The sequence below is a fragment of the Dasypus novemcinctus genome, chromosome 4 (genome assembly GCF_030445035.2).
Source record: "Dasypus novemcinctus isolate mDasNov1 chromosome 4, mDasNov1.1.hap2, whole genome shotgun sequence".
Lineage (NCBI taxonomy): Eukaryota > Metazoa > Chordata > Mammalia > Cingulata > Dasypodidae > Dasypus > Dasypus novemcinctus.
The window spans coordinates 28879224-28904380 of record NC_080676.1 but is presented as its reverse complement, the minus strand read 5'-3'; the positions used below and the strand labels follow the sequence as shown (position 1 = coordinate 28904380).

Sequence of the window (25157 nt, the reverse complement as noted above, 5' to 3'; positions counted from 1 at the left end):
CTGCATTTTTATGGCATTCAGTTATTGCTTTAAAAAGGCCATAATCTTGTTAAAGAGAATAGGTCCTAGCGATAGAAGTATTAGTAAGCCAAGCAGGGGTCCCAAGAGGGGGAGTATATAGGGTAACAGTCCATTCAACACATTCCACAAGGGGTTGTCACCGTAGAAGCGCGTGATGGCACCCTGCAGGGCAGGCAGCAGCCGCTCCTGCATTTTGCAGCTGCACAACACGTAGTTGGGGGCCACGCAGGTCTGGCCGGCATATAACAGAAGGGCTCCAACGATGGTGACAAAGCTTCATAGAAGGATTCCAGGGGGGCAGCACAGCTGCATTGGTTTTAGCATTGGTTACTCTCCTGCAAGAAAACAGTATTCATCTCAGGGAGAGTCCTCTACCCTGGATAGATTGTTATTATCCATTTGTTTAACCAATCGTTCCGGCAGCCACCTGGCTGCATCTAGTTCTTTTGAATAGATGCAAACTGATCCTCTGCCCCATATTAGGATGGGATCGGGTCCATGCCAAGTATTATCCATTGGGTCTTTCCACAGAGCTGTGGCATGATTAGTGCCGGGGTTAGAGTGCCAGAAGCGCTCGGCTGCAGAGTGTCCCTTTTGGTCTAAGCTTAAAAAATTTAAAATGAAAAGAGAGTGGGATAATAGATTTTTTGGGGATCCTCTGACAGGATACCACTCCCCCTTTTTTATTTTTTCGATGGTATTTTTTAGAGACAGATGTGCTCTTTCGACTATACCTTGCCCTTGGGGGTTATATGGAATGCCTGTGATGAGTTTTATGCCTAAATGCTGACAAAATGTGGTGAATACATGGCCAGTATATCCAGGGCCATTATCTGTCTTTATCTATTGTGGGGTTCCTAATACTGACATGGCAGTTAACACATGTGTGATAACGTTTTTTCCTGCTTCCCCTGTTTGTGGGGTGGCGAAGATAAAGCTGCTAAAGGTATCAACTGTAACGTGCACATATTTTAGATTACCAAATTCAGGAATATGAGTTACATCCATTTGCCAGCGGGCATTAGGTATCAGACCAGGGGGGTTTATTCCTAAATGAGGTGTAGGTAAAAGGGTTACACAGGAAGGGCATCCTTTAACAATCTGACGAGCCTGTTCTCTGGTAATTCTGAACATAAGCCTTAAAGTATGTGCATTAATATGATGTAACTGGTGAGCTTTCACAGCTTTGTTAAGGTTATTTGAGTTGTCATGCATGCCCTGGTTAACACAGCACAGTAGCCAAGTGGCCTGATCAGCCAAATGGTTTCCTTGGGTGAGGGGACCCGGAAGATTGGAATGAGCTCTGAGGTGACCAATTAAAAAGGGGTGATTCCTTTTATGATTAAGAGATTGTAGTTGAGCGAACAAAATAGCCGCCTCCGAGACGTTTTTTATTTGAGCAGCCGTTTCAAGTAAAGGGACTGACTGAGCTATATAAGCGCTATCCATGAAGAGGTTAAAAGAGGCACTTTGGAATGCAGAGAACACAACTATGACAGCTTGTAGCTCTGTAAGCTGTGCAGATTTTGAATGAGTTTGAAATCAGACAGTTTTGTCATTAAAGACATAAGCAGCAATTCCCGAGGAGGACCTGTCGGTGAATACTGATAGGGCTCCAGTGATGGGTTGAAGAGAGGTGGTCAAGGGAAAAATGAAGTCATGTGTACTCAAAAATTGTAGTAGCTTATCATTGGGGTAATGGTTGTCTATTTGTCCGGCATAAGCTGCACAAGTAATAGGCCAGCTGTCAGTTGTCTGCAACAGCCAGCTGATTTGTTCCTTAGTATATGGCTGAATAATGGTATCGGGCTCCTTACCAAAATAACGTTTGCCTTGTTCTCTCCCCAGGCAGACAATATCTGCGACAGCTTGGTAGTAAGGATAAATTACCTTAGTGGGTGATGCGCGTAAATGCACCCACATTATGGGGGCCGTTTGCCAGAATACCGCTGTGGGAGTAAGAGAAGTTTTACATATGACAAAAAACAAGGGTTGGCTATAGTCCATGGTAGTGACAAATTGTGATTGTATAGCTTGTTCAACCATCCTAAGGGCTTGACGTCCTTCCTGAGTAATATTCCTAGGAGAGTTGGGGTCAGAGTCTCCCTGTAATATGTTAAATAGGGGTTTTAAGTCTCCTGTGGTTAGTTTTATGTAGGGACGGAGCCAATTTATGTTGCCTAAGAGCTTTTGGAAGTCATTTAGGGTTTTTAGTCTATCTAGTTTGAGGTTGGCCTTCTGAGTAGTTATTTTATTTCCTGCCATATGGAAACCCAGGTAGGTGTAAGGATCTTGTAACTGTACCTTATCAGGGGCAATTTGAAGCCCATGTGCCTTTAAGGGTTTTTCCATATCATGGTAACATTTTAGTACATCTTGTCCATTTTTACCAGCCATCAAAATGTCATCCATGTAGTGGATAACATAAAGGTCCCTCCATATTGCTCTTACTTCCCTTATGACAGTAGCCACAAATTTTTTACATAAGGTAGGGCTGTTTGTCATGCCTTGGGGTAAGACCTTCCAGAGATATCTCCTCATGGGTTCTTTGAAATTCACAGAGAGGAGGCTAAACGCAAAGCCCTCTTGATCAGCCAGGTGTAGTGGGATAGTAAAGAAACAATCTTTTAGATCTATGATAATTTTATAATGTCCAAGGGGGATGGCTACAGGGGTTGGAAGACCAGGCTGCAAAGCTCCCATAGGTATCATTGTTTTGTTCACTGCTCTTAAGTCCTGCAATAATTGCCATTTCCCAGATTTCTTTTTAATGACAAAAATAGGAGTGTTCCAGGAAGAGTCACTCTCTGTGATATGTCCTGCCGCTAGCTGTTCCTGTACTAACCACTGGGTGGCCTGTAGCTTGTCTGAGGATAAAGGCCATTGATCGACCCATACAGGTTCGCCTGAAAGCCAGGTGATTTGGTCTTCATGGGGTACAGGAAGATCAATGACCTCTAGGCTAAATTTCCCAGGCCCCTTTTGCTATTTTGTCCTTTTATAGATAGGGGTCGAGCAATGCCTGATTTGGATTTTCCTAAACCTTTTCCCGGTTTAAACCCTTGTGAGAGCATTTGAGCTGTGACTATATCGTTGGGACTACACATGAGAAGCCCTATTTGAGAAAGCAAATCCCTTCCCCAAAGGTTAATGGGGAGCCCTGGTATTACGTACGGTTGTATAGTTCCTTGATTCCCTTCTTTATCCTTCCAGGTTAGTACTTTTGAGCTTTTTTCGGGGATTTTGACTCTGACCTATGCCCCTTAAATTAGTCAACATGGGAGAGAGAGGCCAATTAAGTGGCCAATCTTCTCTTTTCAGGATAGTAACGTCTGCTCCGGTGTCCACTAATCCACTAAACTGTCTCCCTTCGAGCCACAGGGTCATCATGGGTTTATTGGCAGAGATAGCTTGTGCCCATTATGCATCAGAGGAACCGAATCCTCCTGAGCCACGCTTATTGCATTTAATTTGATTGTTTGTATCTAGCAATGGAAGCAGCAATAGCTGGGCAATCCTTTTTCCTGAAGGAATAGTGGTAATATTCTGTGGAGATGATGCCATGATTTTTATTTCCCCTGTATAGTCGTTATCAATGATAGCTGGGGAAACTAGGAGTCCATCAATTATGGAGCTACCACGTCCAATTATCAACCCGAAGGTGTTTTTTGGCAAAGGACCAAATATGCCCGTTGCTAAAGCTTGCACTCCCATTTGTGGTGTTAGTACTGTGTGGGTGGTGGCACAGAGGTCCAATCCTGCACTCCCTGGGGTGGCTCTACAGAGGTCTGAAATGGATTGCTGCTGGCAGGAACGAAGTTGATTGCCCCATAAACTTGTTTGGGTTTGGGGGCCTGGGGCTGGCCCCGGTTCCCGTTTCCCTGGATGGGAGGTAAGAGTTGACCCTGGGCGTCAGTTTTTGATTTACATTTGTTAGCCCTGTGCCTTCCTCATTGACATTGAGGACATAACCTAGGAGTAATGCTTTTCCCTCCTGTAAGCTTCTGACCCTTGCAGTTTTTAGCAAAGTGGCCCTCTTCACCACAGGTGAAGCATTTCCCTTTATTTTGCTGGGCCAAATACTGTTTAACTGTAAACCCTTGTAGGGCTGCCGCCATAGCTAAACCTTGTTGATATGCGGCTCCTATGTCTGAACATAATCTAATGTAGCCAGACAAATCTGTCTTTTTTCTATACGGATGGATTGCAGCTTGGCAAGCGCCATTTGCATTTTCATAAGCTAATTGTTTTACAAATTCAGTGCCTGCCTCTGCATTTCCAAATATCCTCCCGGTGGGGGTTATGAGTCGATGTACGAAGTCTGCAAAAGGCTCATTCGGTCCTTGTTTTATGCTAGTGAGGGAGGAACTAAGATCTCCTTTGGTAGGTAATTTTCTCCAGGCTCTAGTGCCTGCAGCTTGAATTTGCGCAAATAAGCCTGCATCATATTGTATTTGGGTTTCGTTGGAAGCATAATTTCCTTCTCCTATTAGCATATCTAGGATCCACCCGTTGCCCGCTTGCTATTGCGCCTGGCAGTATCTTTGCAAAGCTCAACATACTCTGATTTCCATAACAAATAATCCCCTCCAGACAAAGTAGCATGGGCAATAGTGTGCAAATCGATGGGGGTGAGCCAATTTTCAGCAATGGATTCTACAATAGCTAGGGTGTAGGGAGTGGTAGCTCCATATTGGGCAACCACGGTTTTAATTTCCTTAATGAGTTTAAAGTCAAAGCTGCTATGGTGTCTCCAGGCCTGATTCTGGTCATCTGTGGTTTCCGTTACAGGAAAACCTTAGGTTCACTTAAGGTAGTTAAAGGATTAGAAGTCTGGGGGTTCCTTAACGCTGCTCCTCCCACGGGTGGCTTGGCCCTGGGCTCTATATTTTTAGTTTCACTTTCTGCTTTTCCTGTTTTCAGCTTTTCTAATTGGGATATAAGTTCTTGGTGCTCTTCCTCTAACTGGATTTGTTCTTTTAGTTTCTCTATTTTTTCTAATAACTCCTTCCTTGGGTCAACTACCGGCATAACTATAGGTGGGGCTGCGGGATAGGGAATGTATGGCGGAGGTTGAGACTTTACTGTCTCCTCCTCAGATTCACCCAATTCTATATTAGAAGATTCATCATCAGTTTCCACCTTTACTCCTCGTGTCTTTAATGCCTCTTGGAGACCTTCTACAAATGTCTCATGCTGGCTCATTTCTTGCCCCATGATCGCCGATCACTTACCGAGGCCTCGACCGTGAGGCAGGTTCCCTCATGACGTCCTCCTGATTCTCTCTTCTTGCATTCTCTTTTCTTGTGAACTGGCCAGTTCCTCGATCGGTGTTCCTCAATGGATCCCTTGTACTCAGGTCCCTGTTCGGGCACCACTTGACCCAACCCGTGGATCAGTCGAACCGAGACCTGAGGGAGGGAGTGGGAATGAAAAAGGGACAAGAGACACAAAGAATGGAGGCAAGACAAGATTCTGATCAAGCCTCATTTATTGAGGGTCAGTCAGGGGTTCTTATAGCCAGGGATGAATGAGGTGGTACATACTGACAACGCATGTGTCAGTAAATGATTGGTTAACTAGATTTTGATTCTCGTGCCACACGCACCTGCAGATGGTTATTTGGCAATGTCCGAGGAAAGACTTTTGTGCTCTTTAGGGAATGCCTAATTGGAGCCCCGGGGAGTGGCGTAAGAATAGAAACTTAATTGGGTTAGTATCTAAAAATAGCGCTTAGCAACAAGATGGCCAATACAGCACCTGTGCCAGAGGCAGCTTCCCACAGTCCCCTATTTTGTATATGTGAGTTACTATGATCTAAAACTTTTTTGAAGAGAAAATTAAAAATTAGAAAAAAAATTTTTTTAAAGGGATGGATGTAGACCCTGAGGAAGAAATGAAAGAAAGTGCCTTGCTACTGTACGTACAGGGCAACACCTATTACAGTGATGAAAGGCAAAACATTAAAAACAAATCTTTGTAATATTGTTCATTTTTATTAATACACCAATTTATTTTTACTTTATCTTAGTATTTCCAAATTAGTATGTATACTTTTAATCTTTAAACTCATCACTATATTTCATTTTCCAATTAATTGAATTTGGCAGTATATTAGGCTTCATTGTTGAAGAAGTTTTGGACCACAGAGAGGTTCAGTTATGGCAGGGGAGGAACATTGGTGTGGGGTGTTATTGATGGGGGGCACATGGTTAAGAGGGAGTTCTCCAGAGCATGTATACAGGGGACAAAAAAAATTTAGATAGCAGTTACAAATGGCAACTGAAGGAGTGCTGAGTTCCTAGCCAGGGGAGCTCTACCACGTTCCCCAAAGGAACAGCAACCAACCCCCAAGTGCAATGGCAAAGACCAACAAAGAAGGATTTTCCAACAATGATCCCTTGATACTGATGACTATACTTATGAGTCTGTGTGCCTGAAATAGGCACTAGGCCTAGAGGTGCAGGGTGCCTAAGAGTTACCTCCTGAGAACCTCCATGTTGCTCAAATGTGGCCATTCTCTAAGCCAAACTCAGTAAATGCATTACATTCCCCCCAGCATGGGGCATGACTCCCGGGGATGAGCCTCCCTTGTGCCAAAGGATTACTAGCAAGCACCAGCTGGTGATGTAAATAGAAAAAGACCTTGAATAAAAGGGTCAACTTAGACCAGCAGAATATATCAGCCCACATGTAGGATCATGTGATAAAAACTGCTTTTTGACCTTGAATAAAAAGGGGAAATGGCAAAGTCAAAAGAGTTTATATGGCTAAGAGTCTTCAAAAAAGAGTCAGGAGGTCATCAGAGGGGTCACACTTATGCACTCCTCAAGAGGACCCCAGAAACAGCTAAAGTGGAAAAAAAAAAAAAAAACCCGGGTATTGGTTCTCCAGAGGGCTATGGAGACCCATAGGGATATGGTCATGGCAGATAGCTCTGGAGCTCAGCACCATGCCAGTGGGCCCTACTTTGGAATTTGTGTCCCTGAGGGTGATGGAGTTGGACTCAGATGTGAGCCTCAGCAGAGTTGCAGCTCCTACTCTCTGGTTCATTGGACTTATGCAGGTCAGCTAACAGGGAGATGAAGATGATCAATCACTACACCAGGGTACTGAGAGTGCCTACAACTGCAAGCAGGAGAATTGCATCCATCATCCCCGTGGAATCTAAGCTCCCTCTCAATATAGAGGTGGAGTGGATATCACCATCCCAGGGCCCACAGAATGGAGGAATAAAATATGGATTAGAGTTGGCTTACTGTTATTCTACTACAAAACTTTTGTGGATACTAATAGAAGAAATTGTATCATTGATAGGGAGAAAGTGACCACAGTAGTTGCTGAGGGTGGGGAGTGAGGAAAAAGAGACGTGATGAGGGGACATTTTTGGGCCTTTGGAGTTGTCCTAAATGATATTGCAGGGTCAGATGCTGGACATTATATATCCTGCCGTAACTCACTGAATGTACAGGGGAAGAGTGTGAAGTACAGAGTAAACTATTACCCGTGTGGTGCAGCAGTGCTCCAAAATGTGTTTGCTGAGTGCAATGAGTGTGCCACAATGATGGGGGAAGTTGTTGGTGTGGGAGGAGTGGGGTGGGGAAATGAGGGGGTATACTGGAATCTCTTATGTTTTATATAATGTAACCTTTTTTTGTGATGTATGTAACTTTAAAAAAATACAATTTACAAAAATGATGGGGTGGGGGAGTGGGGTGTAGGTTATATGGTAACCTCTTATGTTCTTTTAATGTAATGTTCTATGTGGTCTATTAACTTTAAAAAGTTTTATTTTTAAAAAAGTAAAAAAAAAAAAAGAAAAGAAAAACTATTACTGGAAACTGGAGGAAATGCAATCCGTGTTTTAAAGTTGCAGAGAACTTAGCAAGATTAACTCCTGGTATTTTATGGAAGGCAGAATTTGAAAATAGCGAGCCTGAGCATGTAGCTAAAGAAATTTCCAGAATAAACCAGGAGAATGCATCTTGGCTTCTGCTTGCAGCTTATAGTAAAATGCTAGATGAGCAAGATACGCTGAGAACTGAATTGTTGTGCACAAAGAAAACAAACTGATTCTGAAAATTCCAAGTCTCTGGAAATCAGGCCCCCAGATGAAAGTGCTCCAGGGGAGGACTTAACTTGGAACTGGTAAATCAAGATTGAAGATGCAGTTATCTAGGAAAGACTTGTGGAAAGCCTTGCTGTCTGATGGCTCGGACATCTGTGTCCTGCATGCTAATCCAAAAGACTTTTTGGGAGAGCTATATGAACAAATGCACTGTCAGCCTGGAATAAAAAGGACACGGAAAGGAGAGATTGAAGGAGAAACAGCTTTAAGAGGAAAACCATGGAAGCTGAGATCTGGAATTAAGACTTCACCTTGGGCCAAGAGAGGAACCCCACCTATGTGTACAGAGAGGGTGAGTTTCCCCCACCAGCTGAAAAGGGTGGATGTTCCCGTCTGATATTCTGGGAGAGTTTTGCCACCACAGGGTACAGAGTGGGTGGAACACATTCCCCAAGGATTAGGGCGGTTAAGGCCGGCACCCCACAGGCCTGAGTGGATGGACCTGTCCTCCAAAGGTTAGGGAAGGCCAGGTGGTCAACTCGTTGCTCTGAGGGGGTTGAGCCTGTATGCCAAAGGTTAGGGGGAATATTGTCTTCACATCACTGTACTAGGGGAGTAAAGAATCTAACCCAAATATTGGGTAAGGTGTGGCAATCACCCCAACACTCTTCGGGGGAGAGGTCTGGAGCTTGGTCGAAAACCAGATTCTTGATGAGGATGGAATCAAGGAAATGATCATTGGACAAGCATATGGAAAGGCTGGGTCCCCATATGGCCCCAAGGAGAAGAAACTATCATCTTAAGAATGACTCTCAGACTGAAAGCAAATGGAGGATGCCCTGCAGCTTTACTGAACTGTAGAGCACCTGTGACTCATGTTTCCCTCCCAATTTCTCCTTATTGTAATGAAAATGTTTATCCTATGTCTGTCGATTTGTGTTTTAGAAACAGATAAATTGTTTTGTAAGTTGCAGATGTCTATAGCAAACAGGGCTTTGCCCCAAGACAAACTGGATTTCTTTAAATTGATTATGATATAATTTAGTATTTGCATTGTAACTGATTTAAGGTTTTTTTGGATATTGTAATGACTTTGGAATTCAGAGGATGGAGTGTAGCAGTTTGATATAATTGATTAATTCCAAAAAGAAATATTGGATTATGCTTGTAATCTGATCTGTACCTGAGCATGATTGAGTTATGATTAGGGCATTTTGTCCCACCCCTTGGTGGTTGGAGACTCACAGATAAAAGGCATGGCGAAGAACAGAGTTGAGGGCTTTTAATGTTGGAGATTTGATGTTGGAGTTTGATGCCGAAGACTTAAGCTGGAGGCCTGGGAAATAAGCTCACAGAGGAAAGAGAAGCCATCCCCAGGAAGAAAGAAACCTTGAACCTAGAGAAAAGCAAGCCCCAGGAACATAGGAACCCAGGAAACCTGAATCCTCAACAGACATCAGCAGCCATCTTGCTTCAAATAGACTTTGGTGAGGGAAGAAACTTATACTTTATGGCCTGGTATCTGTAAGCTCCTACCCCAAATAAATACCCTTTATAAAAAACAACCAATTTCTGGTATTTTGCATCAGCACTCCTTTGGCTGGCTAATACAGAGGTGATGATGGACAACCATGATACCAAGGAAGCGAGAGTCTAGAGCTGCAGGCAAGAGAGTCCCATCCATCAGCCGGATAGGACTGAAGCCCCCTCTCAATTGGAGTGGGCATCACCATCCCAGAATCCTAAGGATCGGGGAATGAACTACAGACCGGGTGGACTTACTGATATTCTACTATAGACTTATTGTGATTCCAGCAATGGAAGAAATGATATCACTGATATGGAGGCAGTGGCCACTGGAGGTTCTGAAGTCAGGGAGAGGGAAAAAAGGTGTAATATGGGGGTGTTTCCAAGACTTGGGAATTGTCCTGAATGACATTGCAACGACAGATACAGGCCATTATATATCTTACCTAATCTACAGAATTGTGTGGGGGAGAGTGTGAACTACAATGTAAACTATAATCCATGTTTAGTGGCAATGCTCCAAAATTGTTCATCAGTTGCGATGAATGCACCACACTAATGAAGGATGTTGTTAATATGGGTAAATGTGTGCAATGTGGGGAGCAGGGCATATGGGAATCCCTTATACTCTCTATGTAACATATATGTAATCTAAATATCTTTTTTAAAAATTCAAAGTAAATACATAATGTAAATGGATAAAAGTTAAGATTTTTTACTTTAAGATACAATTCATCTTATTTAGCATATTAAATATAAGCATATCTATTACACTAACCTTGCCATTTTGAGCTAAATAATTTCCTTAAGTAAAAAGCCATATTCATTATCTTGTATTTGTATACTTACATACATATACATAAATATTCATATATTTCTGTAATTATACCAGTATATTCTTAATTATTTTTACTAATCACTTTAACCAAATTTTTGTTTTCCCCAAATAAAAACTAGAAACAAAAAAAAAATTGTCTAATTTTTATGAGTAGTTTAGATTCCCTTCATAAATTTTAAGATAACAAAATAATACATATAGAACATCTTATCCGAAGCTTTTGCATATTCAGTTAATTCAGTCATTTTAGAATGTACAAGATAGAAGTAAATTAAACTATCTTTAGTGTCCAAGGTTGTGAATCACTTTTTAAATTAGACTAATTGGTTTATAGAAAAATCATGCAGAAAGTATAGTCCCCATACTGCACCCCCCCGTTTTCCGTTAACATTTTGTATTAATATGGTACCTTTGTTACAACAGATGTACTATTATTTTACTAACACTAGCCCATAGTTTACATTAGGCTTCACTCTTTGTGTTGCACAGTGCTATTCAGGTCAAATATATACCACCTAAAATCAATCATTTCAGCCACTTTCAGTGTTATAAAATTCATTCACAATCTTCTGCTACCATCACCATCATCTATTACCAAAACTCTTCCATCACTCCAAATAGAAACTCTGTAACAACTGAGCATTAACTGTCCATATCCTACCTCTATTCAGCCCCTAATATTCTAATTTGAGTGAATTTGCATATTCTATTTCTTTTCAGTGAAGTCATACAATATTTGTCTTTTTCTGTCTGGCTTATTTTACTCAACATGGTATCGTCAGGTTTCATCCGTGGTCACATTTATCAGAACTTCATTTGTTTTTGTGACTGTATAATAGTCCATGTATGTGCATACCACGTTTTTTTTTGTTTTTTTTTTAAAGATTTATTTATTTATTTAATTTCCCCCCCTCCCCTGGTTGTCTGTTCTTGGTGTCTGTTTGCTGCGTCTTGTTTCTTTGTCCGCTTCTGTTGTTGTCAGCGGCACGGGAAGTGTGGGCAGCGCCATTCCTGGGCAGGCTGCTCTTTCTTTTCACGCTGGGCGGCTTTCCTCACGGGCGCACTCCATGCGCGTGGGGCTCCCCCACGCGGGGGACACCCTTGCGTGGCACGGCACTCCTTGCGCGCATCAGCACTGCGCATGGGCCAGCTCCACACGGGTCAAGGAGGTCCGGGGTTTGAACCGCGGACCTCGCATATGGTAGACGGACGCCCTAACCACTGGGCCAAAGTCCGTTTCCCCATACCACGTTTTATCCATTTGTGTTGATGGACACTTGGATTGCTTCCATCTTTTGGCAATTGTGAATAATGCCGCTATGAATATTGATGTACAAGTATCTGTTCATGTTCCTGCTTTTAATTTTTTTGGGTGTATATCCAGAAGTGAGATTCTGGGTTAGATGTTAATTTTAACTTACTGAAGAATTGCCAAACTGTTTCCGCAGTGGATGTACCCTTTTACATTTCCACCAACAATATATGAAGGTTCTAGTTTTTCCACCTACTCATCAGCACTTGCTATTTTCTGCTTTTGCTTTTTTTTTATTAGTAGCCATTCTAATAGGTATAAGGTGGTATCTTGTAGTTTTCATTTGTACTTCCCTGATGGCTAACGATATTGAACATCTTTTCATGTATATATATTGTTTTTTAATTAGAAATGGTCCAATTATCCAAAGATAAGTCAACATTTTCTGAGGTCTTGAAACTTAACCAAGGTTATGAAAAATTAGTTAACACATTCTCTATAATTTGTATTATTATAATTTTATAATCCAAATCCTTTCAAATGACATTACTATTTAATTAAATACCATTTTGTAGGGAAGCAGATGTGGCTCAACTGATGAGCATCCACATACCATATGGAGGGTCCAGGATTCTATACCTAGGGACTCCTGACCCATGTGGTGAGCTGGCCCAAGCACAGTGCTGTCACGCGCAAGGAGTGCCGTGCCATGCAGGGGCACCCCCTCACAGGGGAGCCCCATGTGTAAGGAGCGCACCCTGCAAGGAGAACCGCCCAGCATGAAAAAAGCACAGTCTGCCCAGGAATGGCACTGCACACATGGAGAGCTGATGCAACAAGATGATGCAACAAAAGTTTCCCAGTGCCGCCTGATAATACAAGTGGACGCAGAAGAACACACAGTGAATGGACACAGAGCAGACAAAGGGAGGGAAGGGGAGAGATATAAATCTTTTTAAAAAATTACCATATTTTGTCATCTTATACAATTTATGAAAGGGATAAATTAATAAACCCTTTAAGATCATTATAGGGGAAGCAGATGTGACTCAAGCAGCTGGGCACCTGCCTACTACAGCCTCCTGCCAAGTGCCAACCTCCATGTGCATGGAGAAGACCCTGCCACTTCCTTCTACACAGACAGCCTTAGATACTACCACCATGACCCTACATTGAAGTAACTGGTTGAACAGGCCTGGATGATCTCAACTAAAGAACTGAAAAAAAAAAACATGGATACGCTATACAGTAGACTTAATTTGTGGGGAAATTTTTAAAATGTCCTTGTCATGCATGGGAAGTATATCTCATGCCTCATCAGTCAACTACTGAGGCGCATTAGGCTGGTCCTCTGAGAAGCGGATGCCAAGAGGTTTAAATTTTGGTTAGGGATTTTTTTTTTTCTATTCCACCCCCCCCTTGCGGCTTGCTTGCTGTCTGCTCTCTGTGTCCATTTGCTGTGCATTCTTCGGTGTATTTATTTTTATTTCCCACCCCCTCCTTATGGCTTGCTTGTTGTCTGCTGTGTCCATTCACGGCACGCTCTCTTCTGTGTTTTTACTCGTCTCCCTTTTTCTTGCTTCACCTTGCTGAGTCAGCTCTCCTTGGCACCCAGGCAGGTGGCTCTCCACAGCACGTGGGTGAGCCTGCCTTCACAAGGAGGCCCCAGGACGTGAACCCAGGGCCTCCCATATGGTAGGTGGGAGCCCAACTGATAGAGCCACAGCCGCTTCCCAGTTAGGGATTTTATTGAAAAAACATCTCTCAAAAAAAGTGAAGTGGGAGTTACATTAACACTGAAAAACCTGTCAGACCACCATGGTAGTTTGATCTCAAAAGGCGGTTTGGTGGAAGTGACCTAAGATAGTTGCGCAGTCTACAGTTTGGGGAAAGCCATCTGGGAGTTCTTGAGCCAAAGTCAGCTGTTAGAGGAGTCACTCCCAGGCACAGGCCTGCAGTTCTCAAGCACTGGCTGGAAATAGCTTGTGGGAAGCCTGGTCTTGAAGCAAAAGTGGAGATGGACTTCAGAAGGGAATAGCTGGGGCCCTGCATCATTAAACTTCCTGTAGTCAACAAAGTCTTGTGGCTTCCACCCAGGCAAACAGTTGAACTTTGAAAAAGGGTTCTATACGTATTATGACTAAGGCTTGTAATTCAGCCTAGTGATGCGCTTATTGTTTAATTCGTTGACAGGACCACCAGAAGGCTTTCAATCTATGATGGAAGTCATTCCTGTGCCAGAGGGGTGTGTCATATTTGAAGCCATACTGCCACCAAATTAAAGAGGTTCTTACAGAAGCTAGGATTCTATTCTCAGTCAACGGGGACAATGGTCACAATTGTTCCATATTGAAGTGGCAGATGTCTATATGACATTCCAGAGATGGTTCTTGCTAAGGATACTAGAATTTGTTACACCAGCAAACCCATGGCCACAGGTTATGACTGCTAGAAGGATGAGGATATGGTTTTGATAGGCGGAGTCCTGAAGACTCTGATAGAAAAGTTTCCTCTTCACAATCATATCAAAGATGGGGTCCATGGAATGGTCAGAAACTCTCCATAACCTGAGAATATGGCCCCATTTTGTTTCGCTACCAAGACATTAATATAATATGTCTGCCCAAGCAGAAAAGACTTCCATGCCAGTCACTTTGGGAACTCCTGCTTAACTTCAAAGAACATAAATAATACATGCAGTTTCATGCTCCTTTCTCATTTAGGAAGAACCTGGGATAATGCAAGAAATGCATATTTAGAGCTCCTATAATACATGGGCGTGGAAAAGCAAATAAGCAATAAATGTGAAAAAAGTGTCATACTTCTAATTAATTATTAGAAGAAATAAAATTCAAAATTAAAATGAGGAAATACTATTTAACTCCTATTAAATCTATAATAATAAAGAGTGGGCATAAAATCCAATTTACTTTGGACAAGATAGATGAATAAACAGACACTTGAGACTATTTATGGTGTGACTACAAAATGGTACAAGTAAAACCTATCAAGAGGCTTAAAAATGCCCATACACTTTAAGTTTAACTCCACTCCCAAAAAGGTGTCTCAAAGAAATGATCAGAGATGCATAAAAGTAGATATATATAAAGAAAACTATTCATCACGTTACTTAGAATTGCAAAAATTTAAAACAATCTGAGTACCTAACATTTGGAGGCAAATTATGGGACAGCTATGATTACTTTGATGCAACCAATGAAACTGAAGCTCATTATTTCAAAAGGTATTTACTGTTTTCAAAAAATGCTCACTCAATAACGTGAAGTGAAAATCAGGATATACGTCTTATAGTATTAATTCTGTTTCCATTCAACAAGAGTAGAAGGAAACACACAAATCTTTTGTTGTTTTAGGGGAGAGATAATGGGTAATTTTTATCTTCATATTTTTCTGTATCTTTCAATTTTTCTACAATGAATGTAATCACATAGTAAGGTTGATCATTTTAAAAATAAAAGCAGGCAGTGGACTTGGCCCAGTGGTTAGGGCATCCTTCTACCACATGGGAGGTCCGAAGTTCAAACCCCGGGCCTCCTTGACCCATGTGGAGCTGGCCCATGGCCTGATGCACGCAAGTAGTGCCCTGCCACACAGGGGTGTCCCCCACATAGGGGAGCCTCACACGCTAGGAGTGCACCCCGTAAGGAGAGCTGCCCAGCGTGAAAGAAAGTGCAGCCTGCCCAGGAATGGTGCCGCACACACGGAGAGCTGACACAAGATGATGCAACAAAAAGAAACACAGATTCCCATGCCGCTGACAACAACAGAAGCGGACAAAGACGACGCAGCAAACAGACACAGAGAACAGACAACCGGGGTGGAGGGGAAGGGGAGAGAAATAAATAAATAAATCTTTAAATAAATAAATAAAAGCAGAAAGTTTCAGTTTTTGGAAATACACTGATTCTGTTGAAGCAAGATGAGACTGAATTACTAAGAAAAGGTCTGTTTCTTAAAAGTAAGCTCTAAAAAAAAAAAAAAGTTCTATCTTTGTAAAATTAAAAAAAAGGATTTAATGTCCATAGCCCTTGAGGAATATTTGGGTTTGCAACAGCTCTAAGCTAGGTGTTTAATACTGAGTTAGTCTACAAATGAAACTATTTAAGACAACAGACATGCATATATAGCATGTTGGGTATTTTTAAAATAAATATTCTATTTCCCTCCTTTTATGAGCTAATGAATTATTTTACGTGCTGGGCTTTTTTTTTAAAGCTTTATCCATCTGTACATTAATGTTACTTTCATTGAACTGCCTTTTGTTTTCACTCCTGGAAGTTTTCGATAACAGTCTTCGACAATTTTTCCCCCCAGAAATACTTTTTTCTTTTCAGTGTGATCTATTATAGGGTATTTTATTTTTTTATTTTTTAATTTATTTAATTCCCCCCGTTGTCTGTTCTCTGTGTCTATTTGCTGCGTTTTGTTTCTTTATCCGCTTCTGTTGTCGTCAGCGGCATGGGAAGTGTGGGCGGCGCCATTCCTGGGCAGGCTGCACTTTCTTTTTTTGCACTGGGCGGCTCTCCTTACGGGCGCACTCCTTGCGCGTGGGGCTCCCCTACGCGGGGGACACCCCTGCGTGGCAGGGCACTCCTTGCCCGCATCAGCACTGCGCATGCGCCAGCTCCACACGGGTCAAGGAGGCCCGGGGTTTGAACCGCGGACCTCCCATGTGGTAGACGGACGCCCTAACCACTGGGCCAAGTCCGTTTCCCCTATTACAGGGTATTTTAAAGTTATGTACTTTTTAATCTATTTAAAGTGTCTGTAAAGACCATGTGTTCAGGTCTATGAAATTGCTTTCTAGATAATTTGCTAACTGTAAAAAAAAATTCTACTTTTAAAAATCTGTTGGAAAAGCCTGCTAGAACTAAAATAATGAACAACAGATATAAACTACAAGAGGGTGACCAGAATTAAAATCTTCTAAGGTCCTTGTGTTCTTAGGGTACAAGATAAATGACTGATGACTGTGCTCAGTAATGAGTCAAAACAATTACTCTGAAATGGGCAAATGAAAAATACAATCCAAAATAAGGCAGGAAGGGTACAAAAAGAAAAGGTAAAATAAATAGAAAATGTGAGAAATAAATTTAAAAATTTATTTTTTTGATATAAGTAATCAAAAAAGTTAAGTAGATTAAATTCTCCAGTTAAGACTAAAGATTTCAGTTAACATTAAAAAAAAATATTAACTGTATGCCATTTCTAAAAGACATACTCAAAAAGACATACCCCAAAAGACATTAAAAGTTTCAAACTTAGAGGATAAGGAAAATAAATAAATACTAGCCATAAAGTAAGCTGGAGTATGTTATAATAAAACATTTATGCCAAAAGTATTAATAAAGATAAAGGGAAACTACATAATGATAAAAGATTCAATTCACCAAAAAGATAAGTCACTTTTAAATTTATATATCTAATAACATTAAAATAGACTTTGACAGAAGAAATTTCTGGTATTGCACAAGATGGAGTAGACATATTTCTCCCTATTCCTCCCAGTAAATACAACTAAAATCTATGGAAATAATACTTAAACTTATGGACTAGTGAAATGATCAGCAATATAAAAAATGAGAGAGTATAAACATAGTCACATGATTTTACTTCTAAATTTAAAAAAGGGAAACAATTATTATTACAGATTGGTAGTGTGCATTTTTTCTTTTTCCTCGATAAAAATATTTTCTTAAACATGCTTAGTCTTATAAACTTCATACCTAACTTTAATAAAAAACAGAAGACTTGAATTCCAGAATAAAGAAGGTACAGGTGAATTTTTAAGTGGTGTAATTAAAAGGTTACAATTGAATTACTAAGCACCTTACTCAAAAATATAAATCACCGTCTAACAAATTTTGAGATAATCCATCACTCACATTTGTAGATACCAAATGCATTTTTCTAAATGTCACAAAAAGGTCAAGCAGAGTTTCTCTAAGGACACTCCAGCTGTAGAATGTTAACCCTGGAGACAGATTAACCTGTTTGTGGGAAAGGAGAACAGCAATATGCCACCTTAAGATGTTGAAGAGAAAGGTCAATGTAAAGTTTGATGAATGTTAAGAATGTAATATAGAACAAAAGGAGTACATCCACTTTATAAAGACATTGTACCAAGAAAAGTCAGGTACGTTAGCAATTTAAAACATTTTTCTTTGAAAATGAACTACTATTCTTTATGTCCTTCAATAAAATAATACCTAAGTTCTCATAAAATAACACTGGCATAGTTTTATTTTCCTTTTTTATAAGTTTTAAGCAAGCTGGATACCTAATACATTATAAAATCTGAGATGAAGTATAAAAGGAAAACAATTGGGAAAGCAAAATCCGCATCTGAGCTTTAAAAATAGTGTTTAAAGAATTTTACAAAATAATTTATTCACACTGTTGAAATAAAAAATTTATTCCTACAGCAGAGACGATATAAAGCTAGCACTTCCAAGAACATTCAGATACCAGAAGAAAGTTGCAAAGTACAGTATTGATTTAAAAACAAGATATTGGTCTTATGTGTATTAACCCAGCACCATTACTTTCTCTTTTCAAACAACCCAAACTAAACAAATCAAATGCATGCTGATTTATTTTTTGCTCATTTTGACAGGAGATCCTTTGATGTTGAGTTTGTCCACAAAAACATTTGATCTTCTTCCATTTTCAATGGCTGGACTTTGATGAGCTTTCTCCCTGAAGAATATACACATGAACATTAAATACCATTTTTAAAATGGTCAATGGTTTGCAAGTCAATATAAACATGTTTAAAATCACTGTAGCTTAAGTACAATTTTCTTAAAAATTCCTCAATAGCTTTGAAAAATATAAGGCAGACTGTTTCACAAATAATTAAGAGAACAACAGCTGTTTACCATTTATGGTTTAAGCCATGCCTTCAAATATGGTAGGCACTAGCCGCATTATTTAAATTTAATTAAAATAAAATAAAAACTTCAGTTCCTCAGTTGTACCAGCTGAATCTCATTTCAGTGAGCTACAACAGCCATGTAGCTAGTGGCTGCCACACTGTACACTGCAGTTATAGAACATTTTCATCATTGCAGAAAGTTATTTCAGAAAATTCTATCGGACAGTGCTGGTTTAGAGAAAATGCCACTCTTATGGCCACAGATTTACAAATCATCCATAAAGAGCTTGCTTTCTCTAACTGGGACCCAGATTTCATGTTTGAATGCAACACTGTTAGCTTTTAGTCAATAAACTTTTCAAAGTGAGAAAAATATCTAAAATTAATATGGGAGTAAGTTTTCAAGCCATTCTATAGGAGATATTAGGAAAAGGGTTCTATATTTCTAAAATATTTTAAACGGAAAAATGCTAGCACTTGAAATTCTGCAATAAGGCTTCTTTACTTGATACCCATTTTGTCCACCGCTGGTTCTGTGAAGCTTTCCACCTTCTGCAGCAATTCTCCACTCTCTTATGGCCTAGAACAGATTTCTGTTTTAAGGCCTGGTGAGGCTCTCTCTCTCTCTCTAGTGTAATTGCAATAGAAATTAGGTATTGTTTTCAATTTTTTCCCTACAGAACCTAATCTCCAGATATGTACTAAATGCATAAAAAAATATCTGTAACTTTTATCTGTGGTTTTTCAGCACACTTATTTTTCAGTTATTTCAAAAGGTAATTTCAAAGGATGCTTAAGTTTTCACAAAATTTTTACAAAATTAAACACATGATCTTTCACATATTGTTATATTTTATACAAGTGTCTAAAAATCACTTACCATTAAATGTGCATTTCTACTTGTTAGGGAAGATAAGTCTTCCAAATACTCCCCTTATCCTTTATCATTCTCCTATACTCAAATATCTACCTGGTATGAAATGTATGGTTCCATCTATATCCAAATTAAAATGTTTCACAAAAATAATTACATTGTTATATATCATTTTTCCTTAGAGGATTTTAGCCTGATTAGCCATGGGCGCACTAGTTTGCTAATGAGGTATTAATAATACAATGCTAAAATAGTATTGGTTTTTAGAAACTTTATATTTGTGTAGAATACTCAGATTTAATGTAAAATTATATCTTCCACAAAACATATTGTGCAAACAAACAACTTGGATGTTCATAAAAGCTTTCCTGGTAAGAGGTCAAATTACAAAACTTTTCTTCTAATTAAAAAAAAAAATTATTTTAGAAGTAATTTTTACCTTCTTTTAATTTCACGGAATCCTGAATTTTCATGACCAACACTTCGCATTCTAGTGTTTTCTAGATTGTGCCCTCGTCCCCCTGGTCTGTACTTCAAAATCTCATGTTGCCACTCATCATCAAAAGCATGAGCATCACCTATATTAAATATCAAAATAAAGGAAATAAGTAACTCTCAGTAACTGCCTTGCTTCCCATTCAATTCATCCTAGACTGGTGTTCTCATCAGTCTAATCTCAAGATAGAGGAGGCAGGAAATTTCTATAAATATAAAGATATTTTGACTCAGGGCACCATTTCCTTTCCTGTTTGTTCCTCTCCTACTCTTATGATGATTTGGTTATTTACAGTTTTCTCACTTACCTGCTTGGCTATCTTATTATTCTACACAATGGACCCCTTGACCCAATTACGCTGACTTATAACCTTTATTCCTGAGTCATCTCACAGTGACCATGCTGTTTCTGTGTACCTGGACTTTGACACTCCCTCTGTGGATTACACTTGCTGTTTACTATCTTCTTATCTCAATTTGCCTATAATTTCTGTCCTCTGTTTCCTAGAAGAGGTTTCTCAAATAGATGGTTAACTTTTGTTATGAAGTGGGTAATCTGACTTCCATAATAGGAAACAACAGATAACTGTACTTGTTCTTACCTTGACTAAATTTACCTTCAAAATCTTAATTATTGTAAAGTACTCTATATATATTTAAATATGATAAAATTATAAAGGTTTAAATTTTAAAAAGGTTAGGGTGTTGTGGCTTCTATCTTATTGCACAGGATAAATTTTATCAAACTCCAAACATAAGAGAATTTTTAACAATAATTTTCAAACCCTTAACCCTGATAAAACACTGTTATTCAAAATACTTTGTGAATCAGGATATAAATACAATTTAAAAACTTATATATATGAGAAAAATTACAACACTGGAAAGATTTAAATGCACTGAAGAATGAATAAAAAATCTAGAAAATGGCAAGATCTACTTGATACATATATAATGCATTACCTAACATATATCAGAAATTAAAGTCTCTATAAAGTATGCAACAATATGGAATCGCTTAATGATTGGCCTATTCATAAGCCATTAAGAATCATGTTTTTGAAAAATAACATGACTATCATTACAATGGTGACCTAAACAATATAAAACTATATAAGATAGTAAAATACTAATTTTTTTAAAGTATCAGGAAGAAAAAAATTATCAGGAAGAAATTCACTATAACATTTATAGTTATTTTAGGTTGGGATAATGGATGGTTTTTCTTTTCTTTATAAATTTTATACTTTATAAATGTACTGCTTTGATAACCAGAAAAAATATTTAACAACTTGTTTTGCTTATCAAGTTTTAATAAATAACGATGGAAGATTCCATTTTCCAAGTATAAAATATGGAAAATAAATGCTAAAATTCACCAAGAAAAAAAACACTACAAATAAAAAAGATCTATTTTGAACTGATAAAATCAACATTTTATTATCTTGACAAGGTATTCTCTACACCTATTATTATTCATAAATGAACTCAGAAGTATATCTTTTGAAATGTTTCTACAAAAAATATTAACTCCTATTTTAAGAAAAAGAATACTATTTTTGTGATAACCTTACTTTCATTCATATTGATGAACTCTTGATTGACCTCTTCATCTCCAGTTCTGCTGTTCTTTGATTTTTTAATAACATGAGCTCGATCATGGATATGATGACCAACAGCCATTTTTTCTAGTCCACGGTCAGAATCTCTCAATGCTCTCCTAGTTTCCTTTATCTGTAAAAATAAAGAAAATAAAAATTTAGCTATAATTTAAATACTTTATCTAATTTAGTATAAATATAAACAGTATGGATATAATTTCAAAGTCATGAGGGCCTGTTTACTTGTGGAGGTGAGGCCCAGGATCTACTATTCTAAAAATAATGGGTATTAAGTTTCACAACTGACTTGCAGTAAAACTGCAATAATGTGTATTCGATTAAAATTAAAATCTCTTGGACAAATAGAACCAAATACAATTTTTTTTTAATAGATAAAAAAAAAATTTTTAATTTTTCTCCTCCCCTCCCCCCCAGTTGTCTGCTCTCTGTGTCTATTTGCTGTGTGTTTCGCTGTGTGTTCCTCTGTGTCCACTTGTATTTTTGTCAGCGGCCCCCGGAACCTGTGTTTCTCTTTGTTGCGTTACCTTGCTGCGTCAGCTCTCTCTGTGTGGCGCCATTTCTGGGCAGGCTGCACTTTCTCGTGCTGGGTGGCTCTCCTTTTGCCGGGGTGCACTCCTTGTTGCATGGGGCTCCCCTACATGGGGGACACCCATGCGTGGCAGGGCACTCCTTGAGCGCATCAGCACTGCGCATGGGCCAGCTCATCACACGGGTCAAGAGGCCCTGGGTTTGAACCTTGGACCTTCCATGTGGTAGGCGGACGCCCCATCCGTTGGGCCAAATCCGCTTCCCAGACCAAATACAATTTAACCTTTTTCCACATTGTAATCAAATATTAAAACAAAGAATAACTTTTTTAATTTAAAACTTAGTGCCTGAATCACTATCCTTGTCAGTGTAACAGAAGGAAGTTCATGCTGACACTCCTATAAGTAAGGGCAATTCATTATTCAGCAGTCATGTTGATAGGCTTGACTCTTAGCTCTAACCTATTAACTCTATGGTAGTCTTATTAAAATATTTATGATCACCAAAGATTATTAACATGATTTATCGTGGGACATCTATGATCATATTCTGTTTACATTTAAGACTTTATGTCACTTATAGCAAGTTAAAATTTAAATGTCTGAGATGAATTAGCTGAACTAAGGCAAGGGCATCATGGAAAGGTATATGTTATATTTAAGAACTAAAAAATGAATTGCTTCACATCCATTATTATTGGCAAATATAAATCTTGGACCTATAACTGAAAAGGATGTGGAGAAATGTTTCAATCACCATGAATATTAATTTGGCAACTTTTAGGTAAAGATTAAAGTATACATGTCCTACAATGCAGCAATACCATTCCTAGACCCTAGAGGAATTCTCACTTTTGCACAAGAAGATATGTATAAAGATGTAGAAGACATGTATAAGTAAAATACTGAAAATCATTAAATATCTGTTAATAGGAAAATGGATTAAAAATTGTGGTATATTCATATATTGGAATACCATATAGAAGTTAAAATAAAGAAACCAAGCCTTCACATATCAACTTGAACAAATCTCAGAAAAATAATACTGAGCAAGGGCAAGTTGTAGAGACACATAAAACATGACACCACATACATAAAGTTTAGAAACCTGAAAAATAATTTATTGTATTGTTAATGCTGCATACATATGTAACAAAATTAGAAAAAGAAATACGGAATTGCTGAACTCCGTATTTAGGAGTGGTTACCTCTGGGAAGAGAAGTATGATGGTTTGATGCTATATGGACCCCAGAATCATGTTCTTAAAGCTAATCCATTTGTGTGGGTACAAACCTATTATAAACAGGGCCTTTTGATTAGGTTACTTAAATAAGGCATGGCCCAGGGTGGGTCTTAATCCTCATACTGGATTCCTTTAAAATAATGAAATTCAGACGGAGAGAATGAGCGAGCCACAGAAGCCAGAAGCTGAAAGCAACAAAACTCAGAGGAGCCCAGTAGATGCCTGAAAGCTTGTAAACTAATAAATTCCCATTGTTAAAAGCTAACTCATATCTGGTATATTCCATTTTGGTAGCCTAGCAGACTTAAACAGGAGGGATAGGGAAAAGGTATTGGGACAAGTACGATGAAAGCTTTAATGGCATCTGCAATGTTTTTTCTTAGAACAAAGACAACTTGAAGCAAACTACAAAATGTTATAATCTGACTAAACTGAGTGGCAGGAATATTTATGCTTGAAATATTTCATTATTTTAAAAAATCGTTTACTTAAACTAAAAGTAGATATTTATTTCATGAAACAGACTTTTTTTAGTGTCTATTTTGTCAGCATGTAAAGTTAAAAAAATGCCAAAAGATATGTTCATGAAAAATGACACACATGGGGGAGGGACCAAAAAATGCCATAAACTAAGTAAATACAATTGAGCCTTAATGCATTTCAGTGACATGTGGCCTTCCCCTATGGGATCAGATCACGTTTTAATTATTAAATCATAATGATTAAGTCATTCTTCAACTTTATAAAGGTCTAAGAATGCTTAAAAAAAATACTTACTCCTCCAGGAGCTGTACGGGTTTGAGATGAGGCCTGGAAAACCTTTGGTGGTTCATCTCCTACTTTGGAATAGGTCATAACTGAGGAAGAACAAAACGAATGCCCATTTGGATCCATTGAAAGCTGACCCTAGAGATAAATATATTCATTGTAAATTCAGAGAGTATAGTCAAATATGAAGAATTAGTACCAGAAGAATTAAATAACAAAATTAGCTAGAAGTTCTACTAAGGATACCATACTATTAGCATGGCATATTAAAATGGCACCCCAGGAAGGTTCTAACCTCCTTCCCATTTTAGTTACCAATCTCCATTTTCCTTATGAAGAACAGCAATAAAATATTCACTCAGACACCTGCAAGTCTTTGGGCCTTTGTGCCTTTACTTAAATATAAATACAAATGGTGTGCTGTGACATACATAATTCTTATGTAATAAGTCAGTGGTAGACCACTGTGGGCAATTTTTTCAGTGTTGAGTCAATTAAGCCATACACCAAAAAGTTTCCTACCTCATGTAGATTATTATATTACTGAATTATTAATAATGCCCTAGATTTGGGCATTCTGAAATTGTCCATAAAATCCAAACTGGATAATTAAATGATATGGGTCCCCCCCTTTAGACAGAATCAAGTTATTGTTGATTTTTGACGTTAATACTATGAGTAGAAAGGAAGAAGTATTAGTAGAAGTAGTTCATAGTATTTGGACTGTAGGGATCTACTCCAGTGCCTAAATATCCCTCTTAAGATTTCTAAGTTTTCAGATTTTTTAAAAAAACACCAAAACTTAATTTCCTAAATGCTTCAAATACTTTTTTTTTAGGTAGGCAAATTTTAAATAAATACAAGTACCGAAAATTTCTAGAAAATGTTCATTTAAAACTGACTTTTGAGAAAATTTAAAACACTGGCTTTTTGTGAAAAATTGCTTCTGACGTTGAATTTAAAAATTTTTTGAAAATTAGCCAATGCTATTTTTCAAACTGTAGATTATGAAATAAATTAAGT

At 38.7% G+C, this 25157-nt stretch overlaps 2 protein-coding genes across 4 annotated transcripts in view; both read right to left on the bottom strand.

The window, feature by feature from the left end:
• Positions 1-3441: 3441 nt before the first annotated feature.
• LOC139438835 (uncharacterized) lies at positions 3442-3735 on the bottom strand. The gene has a single exon (XM_071214464.1). It carries the CDS (start codon positions 3733-3735, stop codon positions 3442-3444), a length of 294 nt encoding a protein of 97 aa, XP_071070565.1.
• A 14391-nt stretch (positions 3736-18126) lies between these two features.
• Positions 18127-25157, bottom strand: part of MLF1 (myeloid leukemia factor 1) — a 37191-nt gene continuing 30160 nt past the window's right edge. For 2 of the 3 annotated variants that reach the window (XM_004454411.5, XM_012523648.4), the window contains 4 exons: positions 24144-24272; positions 21548-21707; positions 19918-20056; positions 18127-18426 (listed from right to left, as the gene is read on the bottom strand). In XM_004454411.5, the coding sequence (XP_004454468.1) occupies positions 18321-18426; positions 19918-20056; positions 21548-21707; positions 24144-24272 (534 nt within the window). In that variant the 3' untranslated portion in view covers positions 18127-18320. Of the gene's footprint in view, positions 18427-19103; positions 19185-19917; positions 20057-21547; positions 21708-24143; positions 24273-25157 lie in introns of those variants that run through there. The other variant, XM_071214586.1, reaches the window with a different exon arrangement.